The 27,889-nt window shown below is 46.5% G+C and overlaps 1 protein-coding gene across 1 annotated transcript in view; it reads right to left on the reverse strand.

Annotated features, from left to right (window-relative positions):
- Positions 1-27,889, reverse strand: part of LOC128689824 (beta-1,3-galactosyltransferase 1) — a 957,133-nt gene that overhangs the window by 650,786 nt on the left and 278,458 nt on the right. Inside the window, exon 2 of the mRNA XM_070087677.1 lies at positions 25,859-25,900. Within this exon, the coding sequence (XP_069943778.1) occupies positions 25,859-25,900 (42 nt within the window). The remainder of the gene's footprint in view (positions 1-25,858; positions 25,901-27,889) is intronic.

Raw genomic sequence — 27,889 nt, forward strand, 5'->3', positions numbered from 1 at the left:
ACCCCTCACCACCACACAACCCCACACAACTGCTCACCCCACACTACCCCTCACCCGACAATACCCCTCACTCCACACTACCCCTCACCCACAACCCCGCACTACCCCTCACCCTACACTATCCGTCACTCCACACTACCCCTCACCCACAACCCCACACTATCCCTCACCTCACTACCCCACACTACCCCTCACCCCACAACCTTATACTACCCCTCACCCCACAACCTCACACTGCCCCCTCACCCCACAACCCCACACTACCCCTCACCTCACAACCCCACACCCCACAACCTCACACTACCCCTCACCCCACAACCCCAAACTACCCCTCACCCCACAACCCCACACTACCCCTCACCCCACAACCTCACACTATCCCTCACCTCACTACCCCACACTACCCCTCACCCCACAACCTCACACTATCCCACACCCCACAACCTCAAACTACCCCTCACCCCACAACCTCACACTACCCTCACCCCACAACCCCACACTACCCCTCACCCCACACTCCCACAACCCACTAACCCACACTACCGCTCACCCCACAACCCCACACTGCCCCTCACCCCACACTACCCTCACCGCACAACCCCACACTACCCCTCACCCCACAACCCCACACTACCCTCACCCCACAACCCCACACTACCCCTCACCCCACAACCTCACACTACCCCTCACTACCCCTCACCCCACACTACCCCTCACCCCACACTATCCCTCAACCCACTAACCCACACTACGTGAGGTCACAGACCCTGAGCTGCTTTGGGGATTAGCGTGGACAGTTACAAAGTATGGCTTGCTTCTGCAGTGTTTTAAAAATTGAGATTGGAGAGTTGAAGGAGGAGGTCTTGCTTCTCCAGGAGGAGATTAGGAGGCTGAAGGTCCACCTCAATGGGTCTGGGAGAGAGTGTGAGATGGCTGGAGTTGTGGGGAATGAGGCTTCTAGCAGTGAGGTGCAGTCTGTCTCTCGCTGTGAGGAGGCTGTAGTGGGGGAGGTAGCAACGGCTACCAGCAGTGAGGTGCAGCCCAGCACCTGCTACAAGTGGCGAGTGGTTCACAGTAATGGGAGGCGCATCAGAGTAAGGAAAGTTAAGAGTGAAGATCTGAAGGTAGAAAATCGCTTCTCTGTTCTTCAGGATGAATGTACTTCAGTGGCCAGTGAAGGTAAGGGTACTACTGCCCCTGCTAATGGAGGTAAGCGCATTCTTGTGGTTGGTGACTCTCAGGTAAGATATATTGACCGTGCTTTTTGTAATAGGAATAAGAAGATGAGAGATAGAGTGTGCTTCCCTGGAGCTGGTGTTGGGGACATTGTCAACAGGCTGGATAATATCATGTCAGGTAATGGGAACAAGCCCATTATCTGTCTCAGTGCTGGTGGAAATGATATTGGGAAGGGTAGGAGAGAAGAGCTGCTAGATAAGTACAGGTCAGCTATAGATTTCATTAAGTCTAAGGGAGGGATCCCAATCATATGTAGCATCTTACCTAGAAAGGGAGTAGGAAATGAATGGTTGTCTAGGGCAATTGGTGTAAATTGCTGGCTAGACAGATACTGCAAGGAACTTGCAATCCCATTCATTGACAACTGGAACAGCTTTTATGGCAAACATGATATGTATGCAAGGGATGGGGTACATCTCTCTGGGGCTGGGGTGGTAGCACTTGCAGACTCGATTGAGAAGGCCATTGGTGAAATGCCTATGATTTTAAACTGATGGAAGATAGAGGTATGGGTGTGTGTGGGAAACAAGCAGGTTGCAACACTAGGGTTGGAAACAGTAAATGTATAAAAGGCATTCAGCGAAGTTATAAATAAAAACAATAGATCAGGTCAGCAAACAAAGGGGGACAGCAGAGGGCAGCAAGGGACTAGCTCCCTTAAGGTTTACTATACTAATAGCAGGAGTGTAAGAAATAAGATAGATGAGCTAAGATTAATTGCAAGTGCAGAAAACATAGATATTATTGCTATAACAGAGACCTGGCTCAATCTAAAAGATAGAGAGATGTCCTCTGAATGTTACATACAAGGCTATAAATTATTCCACACTGACAGGGTCAACAGGAAAGGTGGTAGAGTAGCGATGTATGTCAGAGACAATTTAAATTGTTGTGTTAGACAAGATATTAAATTAGAAGCGTCAGCCACTGAATCTGTTTGGTTACAGCTTCTCGAAGGCCGAGAAACACTAATTTTGGGCGTGATTTACAGGGCCCCAAATCTTGATAGGGAGTGCAGTAAACTTCTATGAGACGAAATTCGTAAGGCATCTACATACGAAAATGTTGTGCTAATGGGAGATTTCAACTATAGACAGATTGACTGGAGCAATTTGACAGGAAATTTAGAGTCAGGTGACTTTCTTGATACGATCCAGGATTGTTTTTTAAAACAGTTTGTGACAGAGCCAACTAGGGGAAATAACCTCCTTGACTTGGTTCTTGCCAGTAGGGAAACACTAATTAATAATCTTGAGGTTAATGATGAGCTTGGGGAAAGTGATCACAAATCACTCAGTTTTAATATATCATGGAATTCCCCTAATAATGGCAATCAAGTCTCTGTCCCTGACTTCCGCTTGGCTGATTTCATAGGACTGAAAAATTACTTAGGTGGGCTGAACTGGAATGACCTGACTAAGGGTCAGGTAGGTGGTGATGGTTGCCGATATGACGCTTTCCAGGGCATAGTTCTAGCTGCTCAGTCAAATTATGTTCCAAATAGGGAAATCAGATCAAACAAAAATGATCCTAAATGGATGAACAATAGATTAAAATATCTAATTGGTCGAAAGAGAGGCATATATAGGCAAATCAAAAGAGGAAAGGTGCTATTAAGAAATCGATATATTCAATTAAAGAGAGAAATAAAAAAAGGAATTAGAAAAGCAAAAAGAGATTATGAGGTTAAAGTTGCAAGAGATTCGAAGACTAACCCAAAAGGATTCTTTCAGGTATACAGAAGTAAGATCAGCGACAAGATAGGTCCACTCAAAAGTTCCTTGGGTCAGCTCAATGACAGTGATAAGGAAATGTGTAGAAGTTTTAACACATACTTCCTCTCAGTTTTTACACAGGAGGATACCAGCGATATTCCAGAAATGATAAATTATGTGGAACAGGACGATAATAAACTGTGCACGATTAGGGTCACAAGTGACATGGTCCTTAGGCAAATAGATAAATTAAAACCTAACAAATCCCCAGGCCCTGATGAACTGTATGCAAGGGTTCTAAAGGAATGTAAAGAGGAGCTTAGCAAACCTATGGCTAATCTTTTCAACATATCACTACAAACTGGCATGGTGCCAGATAAGTGGAAAATGGCAAATGTGATACCTATTTTAAAAGCAGGTGACGGGTCCTTAGCTACGAACTATAGACCAATAAGCCTAACCTCCATAGTGGGAAAATTTATGGAATCAATAATTGCCGAGGCAGTTCGTAGCCACCTTGAAAAGCATAAATTAATCAACGAATCTCAGCATGGTTTTACAAAGGGGCGTTCCTGCCTTACGAATTTATTAACTTTTTTCACTAAGGTATTTGAGGAGGTAGATCATGGTAATGAATATGATATTGTGTATATGGACTTCAGTAAGGCTTTTGACAGGGTCCCACATCAGAGACTATTGAGGAAAATTAAGGCACATGGAATAGGAGGAGAAATTTTTTCCTGGATAGAGGCATGGTTGACAAATAGGCAGCAGAGAGTTTGCATAAATGGGGAGAAATCAGAGTGGGGAAGCGTCACGCGCGGTGTTCCACAGGGGTCAGTGTTGGGCCCCCTGCTGTTCACAATATACATAAACGACATAGATGAGGGCATAAAGAGCGACATCAGCAAGTTTGCCGATGACACCAAAATAGGCCGTCGAATTCATTCTGACGAGGACATTAGAGCACTCCAGGAAGATTTGAATAGACTGATGCAGTGGCCGGAGAAGTGGCAGATTCAGTTTAATATAGACAAATGCAAAGTTCTAAATGTTGGACAGGACAATAACCGTGCCACATATAAACTAAATAATGTAGATCTTAATATTACGGATTGCGAAAAAGATTTAGGAGTTCTGGTTAGCAGTAATCTGAAACCAAGACAACAGTGCATAAGTGTTCGCAATAAAGCTAATAGAATCCTTGGCTTCATATCAAGAAGCATAAATAATAGGAGTCCTCAGGTTATTCTTCAACTCTATACATCCTTGGTTAGGCCTCATATAGATTATGCTGCACAGTCTTGGTCACCGTATTACAGAATGGATATAAATGCTCTGGAAAATGTACAAAGGAGGATGACAAAGTTGATCCCATGTATCAGAAACCTTCCCTATGAGGATAGACTAAGGGCCCTGAATCTGCACTCTCTAGAAAGACGTAGAATTAGGGGGGATATGATTGAGGTGTATAAATGGAAGACAGGAATAAATAAAGGGGATGTAAATAGTGTGCTGAAAATATCTAGCCTAGACAGGACTCGCAGCAATGGTTTTAAGTTAGAAAAATTCAGATTCAGGAAGGATATAGGAAAGTACTGGTTTGGTAATAGAGTTGTGGATGAGTGGAACAAACTCCCAAGTACGGTCCTAGAGGCCAGAAAGTTGTGTAGCTTTAAATATAGGTTGGATAAATACATGAGTGGGTGTGGGTGGGTGTGAGTTGGACCTGATTAGCTTGTGCTACCAGGACGGTTGCCGTGTTCCTCCCTTAAGTCAAGGTGACCTGACCTGACTAGGTTGGGTGCATTGGCTTAAGCCGGTAGGAGACTTGGACCTGCCTCGCATGGGCCAGTAGGCCTGCTACAGTGTTCCTTCGTTCTTATGTTCTTATGTTCTTATGTCACCAGTACAAGACACCCAGTTCCCAGGTAGAGGAAAACCCACGGGCAAGTATGTCCGTATTTCCTCACATTGTTCATTAGGTAGACTGCAAACCATAGTCTTGTGCAAGGTACGTACAGACTCAAATGAGGTATAAGGGTGTTGGTATAGCGCTTAATGAGAGTCAATGCAGAGTTGATCAACCGTCATTTGCCACATGCCGTGAAGCACCCATGTGTTACACATGTTAGTCAATGCTTAATTCAGTGGCCAGTTCCGCTGGATCATTCTTCCTGGTAATTGACCAGGTACCAGGTGTCATCGAAGACATCAGATAGGTGTCCACTGAACTTGGTTTGAGAACCTTTGTGGAGGAAGTGCTGACACATTTAGCATTAGAATCTGTAAGGAGGCTGGCAGGTTCTAGGTGAAGGAACTGGCTCTGGCTAACAGAGTCGGTCGAGTGCACACACACACACACACACACACATACATAAAAATCCTCCACACAACTAACTAGACCCACTCTCAGTCTTGTGTGTGTGTGAAAAATTGCCACCTTATGAACACAATCACACAGTCACTTGAATTAATGTGACAAGAAAGAAATAGGTGAGGAGGGGAGCATCATCACTCATGGTAAGTCGAGAGGCAAGCGCGAGTGTCTGAGTGATCATCACACACACACACACACACACACACACACACACACACACACACACACACACACACACACACACACACACACACACACACTGTGTTTTAGTCATACAGAGTTGAGTTCAGTGAAATGCACAGGATGTAGAGATGACGGTAAACACTATACACATATCTGTGACCAGTTTGAAGGATTCCTCTATGCTGGTAGTCCCGGTCTGAGGCCAGGATGTTCTTGTTGACTATTGCTGCTGGCAGCCCTCGGGTCTACAGAGCTGAATGTGCTTATGGAATCATGAATTCTCACTGGGTTTATAATTCTTCTCATTTTCCCTATCCATCACTCCAGAACTTAGTTATGGTAATGTATAAATTAGACACTTGAGACTCATGTACATTCCAGGTCTCTGTCTTCTTCATTCCAGCGAGAACATTTTAATTTCTCTGAGACTTTCCCGGTGGTTTAGATGTTTTGTTTCCATATAAGAAATAAACACCCTGCACGTTTTTCAGTTCTGACATTTCTCCTGCTTTAAAAGTGTTGTGAGCAAACACATGTATTCCTTACTTGAGAGCATAAGGGACTGCAATAGTGTGGCTTCTCTTGCTCTGGAGGTTCTTATAATTCACATTGTCATTTTCCTGGCATTTGCTGTACTTGATTTATTGCGTTCTCTAAATAACTGGTCATCCCACATTTACTTTTCTAATTCTTTCACATCTTTTTTGTTCAGCAAAATAGTCTGGCTGTGTTCTGTATTCATTACTCATTTCGAGCTCTTCATTTTTCCAGATTTTAGCAGTCGGAATTTGATACCATTAAACATCGTGTTACTGACTTTTGCCCATTGAAAGACTTTATGTATTTTATGGTATTTTCTAGTGAAGTAACTAGCAAACTTATTTCGGTATGGTCCATAAAAAATATTATATTTTTTTTATGGAGGATGTCGAATTAGGTTGTTAGTCGCTTCACTTAGAAAATACCAACCAAAATAATCTGTGGTTAGGTTTTATATCTACTAACAGAAAGAGACAAGACTGTCCTTTGCAGTGTCGAGCATATTACCTAGTTTCAAGACTAAATTTGATCGAAAGCCTGGAGGCTAGAAATCATTAGATATGATGGATAGATATGTTGCGCAGCGGGCCTCAAGCAACAACTGCCTGGTTGGCCAGGCAAGCACCAGACAAGCCTGGCCCATGGCCGGGCTTGTCTGGTGCTTGAGGTATGGAGTTAAACCCTACTTGTGTAAATGCAACTTAGTAGGTACATGCAGAGTACAGGATAATTAAGATGTATGAGTAATGAGACGGGAAAGAGAGGAAAATAAATATAGTTTTTGAGGCAGCTTAAAGAAATGTATGGGTACAATGTAAATAGTCAGCTGACATATTAGCTTGTTACATATTAGCTTGTCTTATAATGTTAGAAAGAAAGAGAGGTCGCGGCAGATATCACATTATGTAATTGTGTAGCCACTTGTGTTAAATGACACAGGGCTTCCTGACAGCAACAGCCTGGTTGACCATGCGATTAATAAAAAAGGGCTAGACTCAGGCAAGACTACAAGAATAGAACCCTTGAAGTCTATCACATATATGATAATTTTGATTTCTAAAAATACATTAATAATAAGTAATCAGACACAATACGCCACAATTGTTTTAAGAATCGAGTAATAAGTATTTGGGGTGAAATGGTGACTGTCACTGCCATAGTGTAAACAGTTAATTAACGTTAAACTGACTGTTAGATAGGTCATACAAATTAACTCATTTTATTTTAAGTCAATTTTAGCAAGATAGGTTATATTTTAAGGTTAGTTTGGAGCAAAATTATTAAAAGGCATATAAAAAAATTCATAATTTTGGCAATTGGTTTTTAATGGGGTATTTTCAGATTATACTTGTGATACCTGTAACAGAAGACTTGTATCCTGGCAGCCCGACCTTTGACCAAGCTTCCACAACCAGCACAACACAGGTGATCTGATACTTGACGAAAGTAGAGATCCGATTTGCTCTTGGAAAATACAGTGATTCTGGCAATATTTCTAATATCAACTGACAGTTGAAGAGTCTCGGACCTCGGTTATTAACACAGTGTTCTCTTAACATGTATGCGTCGCCCTTGCTTGTCACTGTATGCGTTTTACACTTTCCAAATCTCACTCTAGTAAGGTGTTGTGGTAGCGTGTAGGTGGGGGTATAAGTCTCTCTCTCTCTCTCTCTCTCTCTCTCTCTCTCTCTCTCTCTCTCTTTCTCTCTCTCTCTCTCTCTCTCTCTCTCTCTCTCTCTCTCTCTCTCTCTCTCTCTCTCTCTCTCTCTCTCTCTCTCTCTCTCTCTTACACAGGGTTTGACTAGGTTAAGGATCCTCAGCTTTATTGTCAAGCTATTTACAGGTTTAAGGATTCCTAACTTTATTGGCAAGCTAAGAGCTGTTACCTACATCAGCTCATTTGAAAGCATTTTTATTGTTATGAGACATACAAGTAGGGAACAGGATGAAGTTGGAGCCATCTGTGGGCCAACATTTTCATTTGATCAACTGACTTTATTTCGTTGACATCACAATGCTGTACGAATGTGTTAAAAACTCGAGTCATCCTGGGGATATATGATCTCAGATGGAGTGATGTTCTGGAGAAGGGTACAGCCAGAGTGAACTTGCTGCTTTCTGCCCGTCTTGTGGATCCAAGTGGATCCAAGTGTGGTACTTTGACAATATTGGCCTTGTACATAACAGTAAGGCCACCCATATCCCTCCTGTGTTGAAGGCTCTGCTGAAAAGACAGATCTCTCTCTCTTTCTCCCTCTTTCTCTCTCTCACTCTGCTCCAGAGAATACAAGCTAAGTACTTTGAGATGTTGCCAGAAGTAGTTAAGATAAATTAGATTTATATTCAAAACCTGGTGGCCTGGTGGTTAACGCTCTCGCTTCACACGGTGAGGGCCTGGGTTCGATTCCCAGCCAGAGTAGAAACATTGGACGTGTTTCTTTCCACCTGTTGTCTATGTTCCCCATCAGTAAAATGGGCACCTGGGTGTTAGTCGACTGGTGTGGGTCGCATCCTGGGACACTGACCTAAGGAGGCCTGGTCACAGACCGGGCCGCGGGGGCGTTGACCCCCGGAACTCTCTCCAGGTAAACTCTCCAGGTAAACCATATTTATATGTTCTAGTAATGACTATATTCTGTTCACCGTGTTAACTAACCAAGGCTACTCCAGTGCCCTGCCAGCTGTACACGAAACACGGAAAGTAAACCTCATCTCGCCTTACTCTGGATCAAGTGATTGTTTAGAGTGTTTAAACACAACAAATAAAAAAAGAAGTGTATTACAAGTCCCGTCAATTGTCTTTGTTATATTCATAAGAAAACAAAAAACCCGTGTGAGTCATTCAGTAGTGCTTCTGTCTCTGTACACACAAGACATGATGAAGCGCACTATCACATTACTGGCTACCCCCACCAGGGACGCTAAACAAGCGAGGCCCCCAGGCGGAGAGGGCGTAAGTGAGGTCTTGTCATGGGATAGTGAAGCAGCGTTGGCAACAGAGCCTAGCAACGTGCCTTCCATTGACTCACCGCCCGTCACAGAACACAGAATAAAGGAGTAGACAGAAGTGCACAGGGTACACTTATATAACGTGGCGGGGGAGGGTGATGGCGGAAGGGGGAGGGTGATGGGAGAAGGGGAAGGGGGAGGGGAAGTTTTTGCGACCCGAGAGTGTCATACAAAGTTACCGAAAGATACAATAGTACAGTTGTTCTCCATAAGCGACTAATTAGTACATAAATACTCCATATCTTGGAGACGCAACGTCATTGAGATTTGCCTGCAAATTATGATAATTTCTTCACAATCGAATTTACAGGCTAAAAGCTGTTATCCCCCCCCTTCCCTTGGACGTGACACACCCAGGTACCTACTGACTGCTACATGAACATGGGTAACACCCGGGTACCTACTGACTCCTACATGAACATGGGTAACACCCAGGTACCTACTGACTGCTACATGAACATGGGTAACACCCAGGTACCTACTGACTGCTACATGAACATGGGTAATGCCCGGGTACCTACTGACTGCTACATGAACATGGGTAACACCCAGGTACCTACTGACTGCTACATGAACATGGGTAACACCCAGGTACCTACTGACTGCTACATGAACATGGGTAACACCCAGGTACCTACTGACTGCTACATGAACATGGGTAACACCCAGGTACCTACTGACTGCTACATGAACATGGGTAACACCCAGGTACCTACTGACTGCTACATGAACATGGGTAACACCCAGGTACCTACTGACTGCTACATGAACTCGAGTAACACCCAGGTACCTACTGACCGCTACATGAACATGGGTAACACCCAGGTACCTACTGACTGCTACATGAACATGGGTAACACCCAGGTACCTACTGACTGCTACATGAACATGGGTAACACCCAGGTACCTACTGACTGCTACATGAACATGGGTAACACCCAGGTACCTACTGACTGCTACATGAACATGGGTAACACCCAGGTACCTACTGACTGCTACATGAACATGGGTAACACCCAGGTACCTACTGACTGCTACATGAACATGGGTAACACCCGGGTACCTACTGACTCCTACATGAACATGGGTAAAACCCAGGTACCTACTGACTGCTACATGAACATGGGTAACACCCAGGTACCTACTGTCTGCTACATGAACATGGGTAAGGCCCTGGTACCTACTGACTGCTACATGAACATGGGTAACACCCAGGTACCTACTGACTGCTACATGAACATGGGTAACACCCAGGTACCTACTGACTGCTACATGAACATGGGTAACACCCAGGTACCTACTGACTGCTACATGAACATGGGTAACACCCAGGTACCTACTGACTGCTACATGAACATGGGTAACACCCAGGTACCTACTGACTGCTACATGAACATGGGTAACACGTAGAAGGAAGCTAGTACAAACTTCATCAGCTGCTCCAGCTACGGTATTATTACTTTTGTTCTTTTATATAAAACATCAAAAGAAAACCTGACTCGGGTTTATTTACCCCAGAGGTTTATTAACCCAGGATAAACCAAGAAATCCAAGAAATGTGGCTTATTTCCGTTGTGGTTTATCGGTCTAGCTTTCCTAGTATGTGACCCTAAAACAAGTACCTAGGTACCTATTTACTGGTATATGACCAGGTGCATAAGTTAAATGGAAACTTGTTCATAGGCTTCGATCTCCCGGGGATCAAACCCGGGTGTTTCCGGTTGAGCTGACATCCCTACCGGGAAGTTGTGAGTCTCAGGAGGCTCTAACATGTAGTGTTTACAGCTGCTGGTGCATCGTCTCTTAGTTCTCAAACAGGAACTACCTGAGGTGCGTTGTTAGTGTTGAAACAGTAAGTTGATGATGGTTTGGGAGGTGGGTCATGGAGGTGGGTCAGGGAGGTGGGTCCGGGAGGTTGGTCCGGGCTGTGGGACCCGTAGGTGGGTCCGGGATATGGGTCAGGGTGGTTGGTTCGGTGAGAGAGAGGGCAGTGTGGGAGGTCTGTAAAGGAAGTCGGTGAGAGAGGTCGGTCTGGGAGGTCTGTCCAGGAAGTCGATAAGAGAGGTCGGTCTGGGAGGTCTGTCCAGGAAGTCGGTAAGAGAGGTCGGTCTGGGAGGTCTGTCCAGGAAGTCGGTGAGAGAGGTCGGTCTGGGAGGTCTGTCCAGGAAGTCAGTGAGAGAGGTCGATCTGGGAGGTCTGTCCAGGAAGTCGGTGAGAGAGGTCGGTCTGGGAGGTCTGTCCAGGAAGTCGGTGAGAGAGGTCGGTCTGGGAGGTCTGTCCAGGAAGTCGGTAAGAGAGGTCGGTCTGGGAGGTCTGTCCAGGAAGTCGGTGAGAGAGGTCGGTCTGGGAGGTCTGTCCAGGAAGTCGGTGAGAGAGGTCGGTCTGGGAGGTCTGTCCAGGAAGTCGGTGAGAGAGGTCGGTCTGGGAGGTCTGTCCAGGAAGTCGGTGAGAGAGGTCGGTCTGGGAGGTCTGTCCAGGAAGTCGGTGAGAGAGGTCGGTCTGGGAGGTCTGTCCAGGAAGTCGGTGAGAGAGGTCGGTCTGGGAGGTCTGTCCAGGAAGTCGGTGAGAGAGGTCGGTCTGGGAGGTCTGTCCAGGAAGTCGGTGAGAGAGGTCGGTCTGGGAGGTCTGTCCAGGAAGTCGGTGAGAGAGGTCGGTCTGGGAGGTCTGTCCAGGAAGTCGGTGAGAGAGGTCGGTCTGGGAGGTCTGTCCAGGAAGTCGGTGAGAGAGGTCGGTCTGGGAGGTCTGTCCAGGAAGTCGGTGAGAGAGGTCGGTCTGGGAGGTCTGTCCAGGAAGCCAGTGAGAGAGGTCGGTCTGGGAGGTCTGTCCAGGAAGTCGGTGAGAGAGGTCGGTCTGGGAGGTCTGTCCAGGAAGCCGGTGAGAGAGGTCGGTCTGGGAGGTCTGTCCAGGAAGTCGGTGAGAGAGGTCGGTCTGGGAGGTCTGTCCAGGAAGTCGGTGAGAGAGGTCGGTCTGGGAGGTCTGTCCAGGAAGCCAGTGAGAGAGGTCGGTCTGGGAGGTCTGTCCAGGAAGCCAGTGAGAGAGGTCGGTCTGGGAGGTCTGTCCAGGAAGCCAGTGAGAGAGGTCGATCTGGGAGGTCTGTCCAGGAAGCCAGTGAGAGAGGTCGATCTGGGAGGTCTGTCCAGGAAGCCAGTGAGAGAGGTCGATCTGGGAGGTCTGTCCAGGAAGCCAGTGAGAGAGGTCTGTCAGTGAGAGCGGCCGATCTGGGAGGTCTGTCCAGGAAGCCAGTGAGAGAGGTCGGTCTGGGAGGTCTGTCCAGGAAGCCAGTGAGAGAGGTCGGTCTGGGAGGTCTGTCCAGGAAGCCGGTGAGAGAGGTTGGTCTGGGAGGTCTGTCCAGGAAGTCGGTGAGAGAGGTCGGTCTGGGAGGTCTGTCCAGGAAGTTGGTGAGAGAGGTCGATCTGGGAGGTCTGTCCAGGAAGCCAGTGAGAGAGGTCGATCTGGGAGGTCTGTCCAGGAAGCCAGTGAGAGAGGTCGGTCTGGGAGGTCTGTCCAGGAAGCCAGTGAGAGAGGTCGGTCTGGGAGGTCTGTCCAGGAAGCCGGTGAGAGAGGTCGGTCTGGGAGGTCTGTCCAGGAAGCCGGTGAGAGAGGTCGATCTGGGAGGTCTGTCCAGGAAGTCAGTGAGAGAGGTCGATCTGGGAGGTCTGTCCAGGAAGCCGGTGAGAGAGGTCGGTCTGGGAGGTCTGTCCAGGAAGTCAGTGAGAGAGGTCGGTCTGGGAGGTCTGTCCAGGAAGTCAGTGAGAGAGGTCGGTCTGGGAGGTCTGTCCAGGAAGCCAGTGAGAGAGGTCGGTCTGGGAGGTCTGTCCAGGAAGTCAGTGAGAGAGGTCGATCTGGGAGGTCATAAAGTCCTTATCTGTTATACATTTTCTTGTTAAACCTTCACATTAACACTGTATGGTAAATTATGCTGATTTTAATTCAGTTCAAGAAGGTGATGTGATGTGATTTATTCCCCTCGAAGTCTCGTGATATTATTACATACAAGGTGATTTTATTTTCAAATGGGCATATATAGTTGATATTTATAGATATAAATCTGCACAAAAATGAGAAGATAGATCAAAATACAAACTGAATATATTATAGCAATGTGAAGTGTCACTGAACTCAATTTCAACAGCTTTATTTACTAAATATTCTTTCTAATATTGACGTGATCAAGTAAGCTATAGAGTCTTATTATAATTGTGCAATAGAAGGTGTCCGAGTCCTGGTCACCTACTGTGAGTACTACAAATTATGTTCCCTTTACTCTAGTACCAGACTGGATTTGTTTCAGAACCTACATCAGATTTGCAACAAAATCTTCAGGATTTTGGTTGATAGCTATTTTGCAAACCTGGTTGAGTTTTAGTTGCTTTACTCTATCTAGTTTTTTGTAGTTCATCCTCACCTACATGATCTCTTGAGCCAAGATCCGGGATTAATCTATCTTATTTTGGGTATTTTGCATTTATTTTTAACATTTATGGTTAGGACAGAATAGGATAAAGAACAAGAATAATCTACATGACATTGTATAGTGTTGCATGCTTGAGTTGCATCTATCAAGAATCATTTCACCGAAAAAATTCTTGTGTTCCTTGATCGTAGGATCTTACATTATTACCCTTAATTCCTCTTTTGCTCTGTTAAGTGTTTGAATGTCTAATTTTGATCCAGTTTTTATTTCTTCATGGTTTCAACAGCGAAAATGCTGAAATTTGTCCTCGATGAATATCAAATGTTTTTCTGTGACTCCCTGGAAAACCTGACTTGCGTCAACTTGGAGATTCTGTCCTCGATGGATGCCACTCTCATATATATATTAGGGCGGGTAATGCGCTTACCTGGGACTGATTTTCACTTGTTGATTACACTTTGGATCTTCTTTGGTAGAAGGTTGAAGAATGATGTGCCACCTACTTTCCAGTAGGAGTGTATATGGTTCATTACCTTTGTAACTTGCCATGACTGTGACCAAATCTTCGTGGAGTTCATTACCTTTGTAACTAGTTAAGCTATCGTAACTTTGGGGTCCAGTCCCTGGACCTATTATGTACCTCTGTAATCTTTTGAATACCGCCCACAGGATAGGTATGGGGTGACTACCGCCCACAGGATGGGTATGGGGTGACTACCGCCCACAGGATGGGTATGGGGCGACTACCGCCCACAGGATGGGTATGGGGTGACTACCGCCTACAGGATGGGTATGGGGTGACTACCGCCCACAGGATGGGTATGGGGTGACTACCGCCCACAGGATGGGTATGGGGTGACTACCGCCCACAGGATGGGTATGGGGTGACTACCGCCCACAGGATGGGTATGGGGTGACTACCGCCCACAGGATGGGTATGGGATGACTACCGCCCACAGGATGGGTATGGGGTGACTACCGCCCACATGATGGGTATGGGGTGACTACCGCCCACAGGATGGGTATGGGATGACTACCGCCCACATGATGGGTATGGGGTGACTACCGCCCACAGGATGGGTATGGGGTGACTACCGCCCACAGGATGGGTATGGGGTGACTACCACCCACAGGATGGGTATGGGGCGACTGCCGCCCACAGGATGGGTATGGGGTTACTACCACCCACAGGATGGGTATGTGGTGACTACCACCCACAGGATGGGTATGGGGTGACTACCACCCACAGGATGGGTATGGGGTGACTACCACCCACAGGATGGGTATGGGGTGACTACCGCCCACAGGATGGGTATGGGGTGACTACCACCCACAGGATGGGTATGGGGTGACTACCACCCACAGGATGGGTATGGGGTGACTACCGCCCACAGGATGGGTATGGGGTGACTACCGCCCACAGGATGGGTATGGGGTGACTACCGCCCACAGGATGGGTATGGGGTGACTACTGCCCACAGGATGGGTATGTGGTGACTACCGCCCACAGGATGGGTATGTGGTGACTACCACCCACAGGATGGGTATGGGGTGACTACCGCCCACAGGATGGGTATGTGGTGACTACCACCCACAGGATGGGTATGGGGTGACTACCGCCCACAGGATGGGTATGGGGTGACTACCACCCACAGGATGGGTATGGGGTGACTACCACCCACAGGATGGGTATGGGGTGACTACCGCCCACAGGATGGGTATGTGGTGACTACCACCCACAGGATGGGTATGGGGTGACTACCGCCCACAGGATGGGTATGGGGTGACTACCACCCACAGGATGGGTATGGGGTGACTACCGCCCACAGGATGGGTATGGGGTGACTACCACCCACAGGATGGGTATGGGGTGACTACCACCCACAGGATGGGTATGGGGTGACTACCACCCACAGGATGGGTATGGGGTGACTACCACCCACAGGATGGGTATGGGGTGACTACCACCCACAGGATGGGTATGGGGTGACTACCGCCCACAGGATGGGTATGGGGTGACTACCACCCACAGGATGGGTATGGGGTGACTACCGCCCACAGGATGGGTATGGGGTGACTACCACCCACAGGATGGGTATGGGGTGACTACCACCCACATGATGGGTATGGGGTGACTACCGCCCACAGGATGGGTATGGGGTGACTACCACCCACAGGATGGGTATGGGGTGACTACCACCCACAGGATGGGTATGTGGTGACTACCGCCCACAGGATGGGTATGGGGTGACTACCACCCACAGGATGGGTATGGGGTGACTACCACCCACATGATGGGTATGGGGTGACTACCACCCACAGGATGGGTATGGGGTGACTACCGCCCACAGGATGGGTATGGGGTGACTACCGCCCACAGGATGGGTATGGGGTGACTACCACCCACAGGATGGGTATGGGGTGACTACCGCCCACAGGATGGGTATGTGGTGACTACCACCCACAGGATGGGTATGGGGTGACTACCACCCACAGGATGGGTATGGGGTGACTACCACCCACAGGATGGGTATGTGGTGACTACCACCCACAGGATGGGTATGGGGTGACTACCACCCACAGGATGGGTATGTGGTGACTACCACCCACAGGATGGGTATGGGGTGACTACCACCCACAGGATGGGTATGTGGTGACTACCGCCCACAGGATGGGTATGGGGTGACTACCACCCACAGGATGGGTATGGGGTGACTACCACCCACAGGATGGGTATGTGGTGACTACCACCCACAGGATGGGTATGGGGTGACTACCACCCACAGGATGGGTATGTGGTGACTACCACCCACAGGATGGGTATGGGGTGACTACCACCCACAGGATGGGTATGTGGTGACTACCACCCACAGGATGGGTATGGGGTGACTACCACCCACAGGATGGGTATGTGGTGACTACCACCCACAGGATGGGTATGTGGTGACTACCACCCACAGGATGGGTATGGGGTGACTACCACCCACAGGATGGGTATGTGGTGACTACCGCCCACAGGATGGGTATGGGGTGACTACCACCCACAGGATGGGTATGGGGTGACTACCACCCACAGGATGGGTATGTGGTGACTACCACCCACAGGATGGGTATGGGGTGACTACCACCCACAGGATGGGTATGTGGTGACTACCACCCACAGGATGGGTATGGGGTGACTACCACCCACAGGATGGGTATGGGGTGACTACCACCCACAGGATGGGTATGTGGTGACTACCACCCACAGGATGGGTATGGGGTGACTACCACCCACAGGATGGGTATGTGGTGACTACCACCCACAGGATGGGTATGGGGTGACTACCACCCACAGGATGGGTATGTGGTGACTACCGCCCACAGGATGGGTATGGGGTGACTACCACCCACAGGATGGGTATGGGGTGACTACCACCCACAGGATGGGTATGTGGTGACTACCACCCACAGGATGGGTATGGGGTGACTACCACCCACAGGATGGGTATGTGGTGACTACCACCCACAGGATGGGTATGTGGTGACTACCACCCACAGGATGGGTATGGGGTGACTACCACCCACAGGATGGGTATGTGGTGACTACCACCCACAGGATGGGTATGTGGTGACTACCACCCACAGGATGGGTATGGGGTGACTACCACCCACAGGATGGGTATGTGGTGACTACCACCCACAGGATGGGTATGGGGTGACTACCACCCACAGGATGGGTATGGGGTGACTACCACCCACAGGATGGGTATGGGGTGACTACCACCCACAGGATGGGTATGGGGTGACTACCACCCACAGGATGGGTATGGGGTGACTACCACCCACAGGATGGGTATGGGGTGACTACCGCCCACAGGATGGGTATGGGGTGACTACCACCCACAGGATGGGTATGGGGTGACTACCACCCACAGGATGGGTATGGGGTGACTACCGCCCACAGGATGGGTATGGGGTGACTACCACCCGCAGGATGGGTATGGGGTGACTACCACCCACAGGATGGGTATGGGGTGACTACCGCCCACAGGATGGGTATGGGGTGACTACCACCCACAGGATGGGTATGGGGTGACTACCGCCCACAGGATGGGTATGGGGTGACTACCACCCACAGGATGGGTATGGGGTGACTACCTACCCTTCCCTTTAATAATATTTTCAAAGGAGCTGCTTTAAGATTTCTATTATTTAAATAGTTTACTTTAACCAGCCTTCAGCCACTCTTTAAGAAACAAAATTAATAATACGTCGTGTCAAGGCTATCAGTCTCGGTTTCTGTGTTATTGTTTTACTTCCACTTTTAGGAGTTAGGGATAAATCCGAAAATTTAGGTAATTGTCTCCACAGGATATTTTAAGGCGAATGGTGTATCGTTAATTTGTTTATGAAGGATTTCCACGAGTGTGAGTGTGAGATGGTGTGCATGAGTAAGCTGACGGTGTGCATGAGCAAGCTGACAGTGTGCATGAGTAAGCTGACAGTGCATGAGTAAGCTGACAGTGTGCATGAGTAAGCTGACAGTGTGCATGAGTAAGCTGACAGTGTGCATGAGTAAGCTGACAGTGTGCATGAGTAAGCTGACAGTGTGCATGAGCAAGCTGACAGTGTGCATGAGTAAGCTGACGGTGTGCATGAGTAAGCTGACGATGTGCATGAGTAAGCTGACAGTGTGCATGAGTAAGCTGACAGTGTGCATGAGCAAGCTGACAGTGTGCATGAGTAAGCTGACAGTGTGCATGAGTAAGCTGACAGTGTGCATGAGTAAGCTGACAGTGTGCATGAGTAAGCTGACAGTGTGCATGAGTAAGCTGACAGTGTGCATGAGTAAGCTGACGGTGTGCATGAGCAAGCTGACGGTGTGCATGAGCAAGCTGACGGTGTGCATGAGTAAGCTGACAGTGTGCATGAGTAAGCTGACGGTGTGCATGAGCAAGCTGACGGTGTGCATGAGTAAGCTGACGGTGTGCATGAGTAAGCTGACGGTGTGCATGAGCAAGCTGACAGTGTTCATGAGCAAGCTGACAGTGTGCATGAGTAAGCTGACAGTGTGCATGAGCAAGCTGACAGTGTGCATAAGCAAGCTGACAGTGTGCATGAGCAAGCTGACAGTACGCATGAGCAAGCTGACAGTGTGCATTAGTAAGCTGACAGTGTGCATGAGTAAGCTAACAGTGTGCATGAGCAAGCTGACAGTGTGCATGAGCAAGCTAACAGTGTGCATGAGTAAGCTGACAGTGTGCATGAGTAAGCTGACAGTGTGCATGAGTAAGCTGACGGTGTGCATGAGTAAGCTGACGGTGTGCATGAGCAAGCTGACAGTGTTCATGAGTAAGCTGACGGTGTGCATGAGTAAGCTGACAGTGTGCATGAGTAAGCTGACGGTGTGCATGAGTAAGCTGACAGTGTGCATGAGCAAGCTGACAGTATGCATGAGTAAGCTGACAGTGTGCATGAGTAAGCTGACAGTGTGCATGAGTAAGCTGGCAGTGTGCATGAGTAAGCTGACAGTGTGCATGAGTAAGCTGACAGTGTGCATGAGTAAGCTGACGGTGTGCATAAGTAAGCTGACGGTGTGCATGAGTAAGCTGACGGTGTGCATGAGCAAGCTGACGGTGTGCATGAGTAAGCTGACGGTGTGCATGAGCAAGCTGACGGTGTGCATGAGTAAGCTGACGGTGTGCATGAGTAAGCTGACGGTGTGCATGAGCAAGCTGACGGTGTGCATGAATAAGCTGACGGTGTTCATGAGTAAGCTGACAGTGTGCATGAGTAAGCTGACGGTGTGCATGAGTAAGCTGACAGTGTGCATGAGTAAGCTGACGGTGTGCATGAGTAAGCTGACGGTGTGCATGAGTAAGCTGACGGTGTGCATGAGTAAGCTGACAGTGTGCATGAGTAAGCTGACAGTGTGCAAGAGCAAGCTGACGGTGTGCATGAGTAAGCTGACGGTGTGCATGAGTAAGCTGACGGTGTGCATAAGTAAGCTGACGGTGTGCATGAGTAAGCTGACGGTGAGCATGAGTAAGCTGACGGTGTGCATGAGCAAGATGACGGTGTGCATGAGCAAACTGACAGTGTGCATGAGCAAGCTGACGGTGTGCATGAGTAAGCTGACAGTGTGCATGAGTAAGCTGACGGTGTGCAAGAGCAAGCTGACGGTGTGCATGAGTAAGCTGACGGTGTGCATGAGTAAGCTGACAGTGTGCATGAGTAAGCTGACAGTGTGCAAGAGCAAGCTGACGGTGTGCATGAGTAAGCTGACGGTGTGCATGAGTAAGCTGACGGTGTGCATGAGCAAGCTGACGGTGTGCATGAGTAAGCTGACGGTGTGCATGAGTAAGCTGACGGTGTGCATGAGTAAGCTGACAGTGTGCATGAGCAAGCTGACAGTGTACTTGAGCAAGCTAACAGTGTACATGAGCAAGCTAACAGTGTACATGAGCAAGCTAACAGTGTACATGAGCAAGCTAACAGTGTACATGAGCAAGCTGACAGTGTACATGAGCAAGCTAACAGTGTACATGAGCAAGCTAACAGTGTACATGAGCAAGCTAACAGTGTACATGAGCAAGCTAACAGTGCACATGAGCAAGCTAACAGTGTACATGAGCAAGCTAACAGTGTACATGAGCAAGCTAACAGTGTACATGAGCAAGCTAACAGTGTACATGAGCAAGCTAACAGTGTACATGAGCAAGCTAACAGTGTGCATGAGCAAGCTAACAGTGTACATGAGCAAGCTAACAGTGTACATGAGCAAGCTAACAGTGTACATGAGCAAGCTAACAGTGTACATGAGCAAGCTAACAGTGTACATGAGCAAGCTAACAGTGTACATGAGCAAGCTGACAGTGTGCATGAGCAAGCTAACAGTGTACATGAGCAAGCTAACAGTGTACATGAGCAAGCTAACAGTGTGCATGAGCTAAGCTGACAGTGTGCATGAGCAAGCTAACAGATGTGCATGAGTAAGCTAACAGTGTACATGAGCAAGCTAACAGTGTACATGAGCAAGCTAACAGTGTACATGAGTAAGCTGACAGTGTGCATGAGTAAGCTAACAGTGTACATGAGCAAGCTAACAGTGTACATGAGCAAGCTAACAGTGTGCAAGAGCAAGCAAGTGCTGAGCAAGCTAACAGTGTACATGAGCAAGCTGACAGTGTGCATGAGCAAGCTAACAGTGTACATGAGCAAGCTAACAGTGTACATGAGCAAGCTAACAGTGTACATGAGCAAGCTAACAGTGTACATGAGCAAGCTAACAGTGTACAAGAGCAAGCTGACAGTGTACATGAGCAAGCTAACAGTGTACAGGAGCTAGCTAAAGTGTACATGAGCAAGACAGTGTGCATGAGCAAGCTAACAGTGTACATGAGCAAGCTAACAGTGTACATGAGCAAGCTAACAGTGTACATGAGCAAGCTAACAGTGTACATGAGCAAGCTAACAGTGTACATGAGCAAGCTAACAGTGTACATGAGCAAGCTAACAGTGTACATGAGCAAGCTAACAGTGTACAAGAGCAAGCTAACAGTGTACATGAGCAAGCTAACAGTGTACATGAGCAAGCTAACAGTGTACATGAGCAAGCTAACAGTGTACATGAGCAAGCTAACAGTGTACATGAGCAAGCTAACAGTGTACATGAGCAAGCTAACAGTGTACATGAGCAAGCTAACAGTGTACATGAGCAAGCTAACAGTGTACATGAGCAAGCTAACAGTGTACATGAGCAAGCTAACAGTGTACATGAGCAAGCTAACAGTGTACATGAGCAAGCTAACAGTGTACATGAGCAAGCTAACAGTGTACATGAGCAAGCTAACAGTGTACATGAGCAAGCTAACAGTGTACATGAGCAAGCTAACAGTACATGAGCAAGCTAACAGTGTACATGAGCAAGCTAACAGTGTACATGAGCAAGCTAACAGTGTACATGAGCAAGCTAACAGTGTACATGAGCAAGCTAACAGTGTACATGAGCAAGCTAACAGTGTACATGAGCAAGCTAACAGTGTACATGAGCAAGCTAACAGTGTACATGAGCAAGCTAACAGTGTACATGAGCAAGCTAACAGTGTACATGAGCAAGCTAACAGTGTACATGAGCAAGCTAACAGTGTACCTGAGCCACCTAACAGTGTACATGAGCAAGCTAACAGTGTACATGAGCAAGCTAACAGTGTACATGAGCAAGCTAACAGTGTACCTGAGCCAGCTAACAGTGTACATGAGCAAGGTATAGATGACTTACTCAAAGTGGGATTACAATGGTGTCAGAAATCAAGATTCTGGCAGAGTTTAGTGAACTAAGTCATGACAAAGTCATTTAACATTGTTAACGTCACACTGAAGACAGTAATATGTAAACTAATGTTTCTCACTTATTTTTTTATTCTCACCGGTCAAAGCTTCATGTCTTTAGGCAAGAATTATTATTAAATGGGATTTTTTTTTCTTGAATTTAGCATACGAGAAAAAATATTTTGGATTCCTTTCAATTTCACCAGTTTCACTATTTGTTCCAAGTTAATGGATTTAGCATAGAAATTTAATTGGATGAATACACCTTTGTGACGATCTGTGTTGCCATTACATGTCTCGTAGTCATCATGGTTGGGTAATGGGCAGCACCAGTCGCCTTCTGAGTACATATACCGCCATGAAGAAAGTACATATCAGAGTACCTGCCTGGAGAGTGCTTCGGGCGGGGGTCAACGACCCCTCGGCCCGGTCCATTACCAGGCCCCCTGTTGGATCAAGGTCTGATCAACCAGTCCAACGTACGAACCACAGCATGGCTGATCAGAAACTGCCTCTGTAAACCTATCCGGTTTCCTCTTGAAAACGGTTAAGGGGTTTATTGGTAGTCCCCCTTATGTATAATGGGAGGCTGTTAAACAGTCTTGGGCCTCTGACACTGTGTTTTCAGCGTACTCAATGTGGTATATTGCACTGTATGCTGAGCCTTTTGCTTTCGTAAAGAGTGATTTATGTGTGCAGATTTGTGACCAGCAACTCTACGATTTTCTAGGTGTAAATTATGATTAATATTTATCGCCTGTGTATACAAATCCAAACTTCGATTAGGTTGTGATCCGAATTTACTTAAACATCATTATTAATATTAACTCCTTATCTGTTTCATTATGCAGGTAATTATTGTTAAATAAAATATAAGTTGTCGAAAAGATACTGGACCATTACCATATACAAGTGCCAGATTACGATGGCTATCTGGGCCTACGAGTCGTTAGCAGCAACAATCTGGTTGACCTGACAGTCTACAAAGGAAGGTTGGGCTACAAGGGTAGAAGAACCATTGATACCAGTCACAAGAACCCTTCACTATGCTAATACTGTACGTCTGGTACACTACCTGCCTGTCACCTACAAACAGCGTCTTAGACAACGCCCCTTTCCCAAGGTCTCCCAAGTCGAGTAAGCGTAGATAACCACCCGCCCAGCGCAGCGGAAATAGCTCTACCAGGAATCTCCGGCTTTCCGTGCGCACCCACCACCAGCTCACAAGATTCCACTCACGGCAAGCAATCAGAGGTCATGCCTACTCATGCAAGGTCAATGAAAGTTCACCAGACATAGCACTGACTCATCCAAGTTGAATAAAGACCCATCAGGGTTAGCAATGACTCACGAGAAGTCAGTATAGGTCAATCAGAGGTTACCCTCATTCAGGTAAGGTGAATTCAAGTTCATCACAGATGGTGCGAATTCAAGCGAGGCCTATAAAGATCTACCGGATGTAGACGTGATTCTCATAAAGTAAAAAAAAAAATAAAAGTATAGGCTTATTAAATGTCACCCTTCACTTGGGTAAGGTTGATGTTCCGGAAGTTAGTGTGGGTCGTGTGAGGCTGTGTAGGGCATTCATGGCCGACTGAAGTTATACTCGCCATGTGTAACGTATATTGCGTGTATCAGCATAATTAACGGTTGCGGCTTCCTGTGGTAACACCAGTGTTCGTGTCACTCATCGTAGGCTACAACTGATGACTGGCTTTCTTTGTACTCGGTCGTGAATATGTGTCAACACTGCCTCCATTACTGGTCTCTTAACCTTCCAAAAGTTCAAGAGAATTACCAATAGTATGGTAGTTAGTTGACAGACAACAACCATTCAGAGAGGTATTGCCGCACCTGTCGTGCGAGTGTTTAAACAGAAGCGTGTTAATTGTTTTACTCCCTGACAACATTGCCCTTTGGAGGACTGTCTTGTTGGATAGCAAGTTAACACTACAACCTTCTACTTCCAATTTAGTATACACTTATTTTTATTCTCAAACGTGTTCCTTAATACTTTATGATTTCTGTGATATTCTCTTGGCACTTCACAAAGCCTGATCTAACACTGGTCCAAGGGGACGATGATCTCCAGAGCCAATCACATATATGATATATGACCTTGCTATAAAGAGGGAACTTGACAAGTAGCTCAAGGTCAGTTCTTGATCAACTGGGTTATGGTGTATACATTGAAATACATGCTGCTTGCCCCAGTAATTTGACTGGTCAGGCCATCAAACAGGAAGGATGGTTCGGGATAGTCTCAGAAATGATGACTTTCGAAGTCATTAATTAGTAAACAGAAGGTAGGTAGGTAGTTTGGTATTTCCAAGAGAGGTTTAATTAAGAGATTTCAAAGCTATAAATCCAGGAAATGGGAAGAATGCAGCGGGTTGGTGTAGTTAATACTAGAGTTGGTGGGAGAGGTCCAAAGCAGTTCGCCAACATTACACTGGGTTACCACTGCTCTAGTAACTGGTGATACACAGATGTACCCAGGTAAACTCTAGTGTGTCGCCAGTATCAGGGATGTAGCAACAACCTATATACCAGCCTATACTTACCAAGTTATCACAGAAAAGTATATACACACACACATATACACAATAAAACACTCCCACAAATACACACACACACACACACACACACACACGCGCGCGCGCACACACACACACACACACACACACTGGTTGTTTCTCACTGAGGTAGGGCGACCCGAAAAAAATACTTCCACCAACATTCAGACTATCAGTTTCTTGCCAGAGGCAAGTAGATGCGACAGTTCAGATATTCCTCCAAACAGCAAATATCTCCACCCCTCTTTATAGTACAGGTACTGTACTCTCCACCTCCAGGACTCAAGTTCATCTAACTGGCTTCCATGAATCCCCTCACAAAATGGTACCTTGCTCACAGTCCAACAGCTCTTCAGGTCTTAAAAACCATTTGCCTCCACTCACTGCTATCTTACACGTTCACAAATACCTGCTGGATGTCGTGCTGAAATCGCTTTAAGACTTCCGTTGTGTTTCATATTTGAGTTTGCAATATTAAAACATTTTTAAGTCAAGATTGGCATGCTTCTTGATAACTAAATACGCGTATTAAATCATTCTATTCCTCATTTTGTAAGGTTGAATTAATTCAGCTCTTTTAAAGAGATTTTATAAGAATTATTTCTTAATCTTGGTATCAACTTCGTCACTCTGTGCTGGACACCTAATCATCACACACTGTCATATTCTGACATGCAGCTGACCGGTCTCGGGAGAAGGTCTACTCGGGAGAGCTCAGTCAAAGTCTGGCCTGTGGGAGGCCAGACTTTGACTGAAACCACCGAGTCCGCTTTGTAACTTAGCAGTTGCTATACATTCCTATCTACATGTATAAGGACATACCAGAGGACATACCAGAGGCGACAGCTCACGTCAGAGGCTCAACAACATCATTAAATATGTCATTACATGACATGTTCAATGCCATGTATCAACATAATAAGAAGCCTGGGTTAGCCACCAAGCTTCGTGGTGGGTAACCCTTCTGAAGCTTATACTGTTATTCCCATATGGGTGACATCACCCATTTGAGTATCTTACTATCACATCTACAAGGTGACATCACACATCTGGTGCTGATATCGCTATGTCCACATGGTGACATCATCCCACTGAGTTTCTTACCGTCACTATCACCTACAGTGCGACTCACACGCACCAATGCCTAGATAAAGTGAGCACAACTTTCTCATGTTGAAATTTAAATGATCATCCATTACAGAATAAAACTGTATGTACTGCCTCAGTAGGCTACCTACACTAACTACCGAGGAGGACTTAGAATGGTAATGCTGGAGGATTTCACTCTGAAAGGATCACAACAATGTCATTATCACAACCGCAAGGATAATAAGATCCTTCAAAACAAGTGGTGCCAACCCAATGTTGATCCTCATTGACTGGAATACTACTGTTCACTAATAGTCCCTTTTAAGACAGGCGAAATTGCAGACCTAGTGAAAAATAATATAAGCTTCAGTGCACGTATACTGTAAGTTCAATGAAGTACCTTAATTGCTGGAAGCGTTTGAAGTACCTTGGCCTGCAGTCCCTGGAAGGCAGGTGAGAAAGATACATCATAATTTACACCTGGAAAATCCTAGAGAGTTTAGTCACAAATCAGAAATCACTCCCTACGAAAGCAAAAGGATCTGCAGAGGGTGCAATATACCCTTAGCAAAAAGCAGGGGTGCCATGATTATACGGAGAGACAACAATTGTCAAGAGTTCATGACTATTCAACAATCCCCCACTGTACATAAGAGGGATTACCAATTGACCCCTAGTTGTCTGCAAGAAGGGGCTAGATAAGTTCCTGAAGTCAGTTCCTGATCAGCTGGGTTGTGATTCGTGCGTTGGATTGTGTGCGGCCAGCTGTAACATTAGGATTTTTTTGCTTAAACAAGCAATAATCTGCCTTTTCTTTTTACTTTCTATGTGAATTACTTGGCACTTATAAACAATGAAATTAATTTACCACATATTGCTTTTTTTCTAAACTGGCTTGCAACTTTGCTTCCTAGGAGAGCATTAACAACTTGCAACTTTGCTTCCCAGGAGAGCATTAACAACTTGCAACTTTGCTTCCTAGGAGAGCATTAACAACTTGCAACTTTGCTTCCTAGGAGAGCATTAACAACTTGCAACTTTGCTTCCTAGGAGAGCATTAACAACTTGCAACTTTGCTTCCTAGGAGAGCATTAACAACTTGCAACTTTGCTTCCTAGGAGAGCATTAACAACTTGCAACTTTGCTTCCTAGGAGAGCATTAACAACTTGCAACTTTGCTTCCTAGGAGAGCATTAACAACTTGCAACTTTGCTTCCTAGGAGAGCATTAACAACTTGCAACTTTGCTTCCTAGCTTCCTAGTAGAGCATTAACAACTTGCAACTTTGCTTCCTAGGAGAGCATTAACAACTTGCAACTTTGCTTCCTAGGAGAGCATTAACAACTTGCAACTTTGCTTCCTAGAGAGCAACTTTGCTTCCATTAACAACTTGCAACTTTGCTTCCTAGAACATTAACAACTTGCAACTTTGAGGAGAGCATTAACAACTTGCAACTTTGCTTCCTAGGAGAACATTAACAACTTGCAACTTTGCTTCCCAGGAGAACATTAACAACTTGCAACTTTGCTTCCTAGGAGAGCATTAACAACTTGCAACTTTGCTTCCCAGGAGAACATTAACAACTTGCAACTTTGCTTCCTAGGAGAGCATTAACAACTTGCAACTTTGCTTCCTAGGAGAACATTAACAACTTGCAACTTTGCTTCCCAGGAGAACATTACTAACAACTTGTGACATGTTTATGACCCATTTTGTGGCTTTTCTTTTTTTTCACCTTCACAGCCCGACCTGATGCCAGACTTGCTTGTTGGCTGTTTCACCAATCAAGCTGTTCCTGCCAGCTGCCCGCACACCTACATAGCCATTACAACCCGGTTGATGTGGCAATAGATTTCCCATACAGAAGCTGTAAAAAAGTAGACGACTAGACGACGTTTCTATCCATTTAGGAGATAACACTCGCATCCTGATTGAGGTCCGTCACGGACCGAAACGTCGTCCAGTACAAAAGTGTCTTTTTGCACTCAAGCTCCCCAGTGTTGTCACATCGGTGATATACAGTGAGTGCAAAAAATTATCGCTAAGACTGATGTATGATGTAAGCCAAATGTTACGTCAGTGCCTGCTGACGTATGTCCATTACTGCCTCCCGGCTCCCGCCGCCCTGGTAACTACTTCACAGAGTATGCAATGTACTTATACAATATGTATATATACTTATCAAGAAGCTGAGAAACTCATAAAAAGTAATTCACTAAAAATCTCAGATTATTATATCTTCATCTCCGCTTTACATCGTAGTTTAGACAATTATATTAGTGACAATGGTTGGGTGAGTGTAGACCACGACTATTAGCGGTCACTGCACCTCTAGTCTACTCTGCTAAGGTACATAAATTATATAAGCAAAAGTTATGCAAAAAATGAACTATTTCTCGACATCTGCTGGTCTTGTTGGGTTAATAATCT

Source organism: Cherax quadricarinatus, chromosome 22, assembly GCF_038502225.1.
Source record: "Cherax quadricarinatus isolate ZL_2023a chromosome 22, ASM3850222v1, whole genome shotgun sequence".
Lineage (NCBI taxonomy): Eukaryota > Metazoa > Arthropoda > Malacostraca > Decapoda > Parastacidae > Cherax > Cherax quadricarinatus.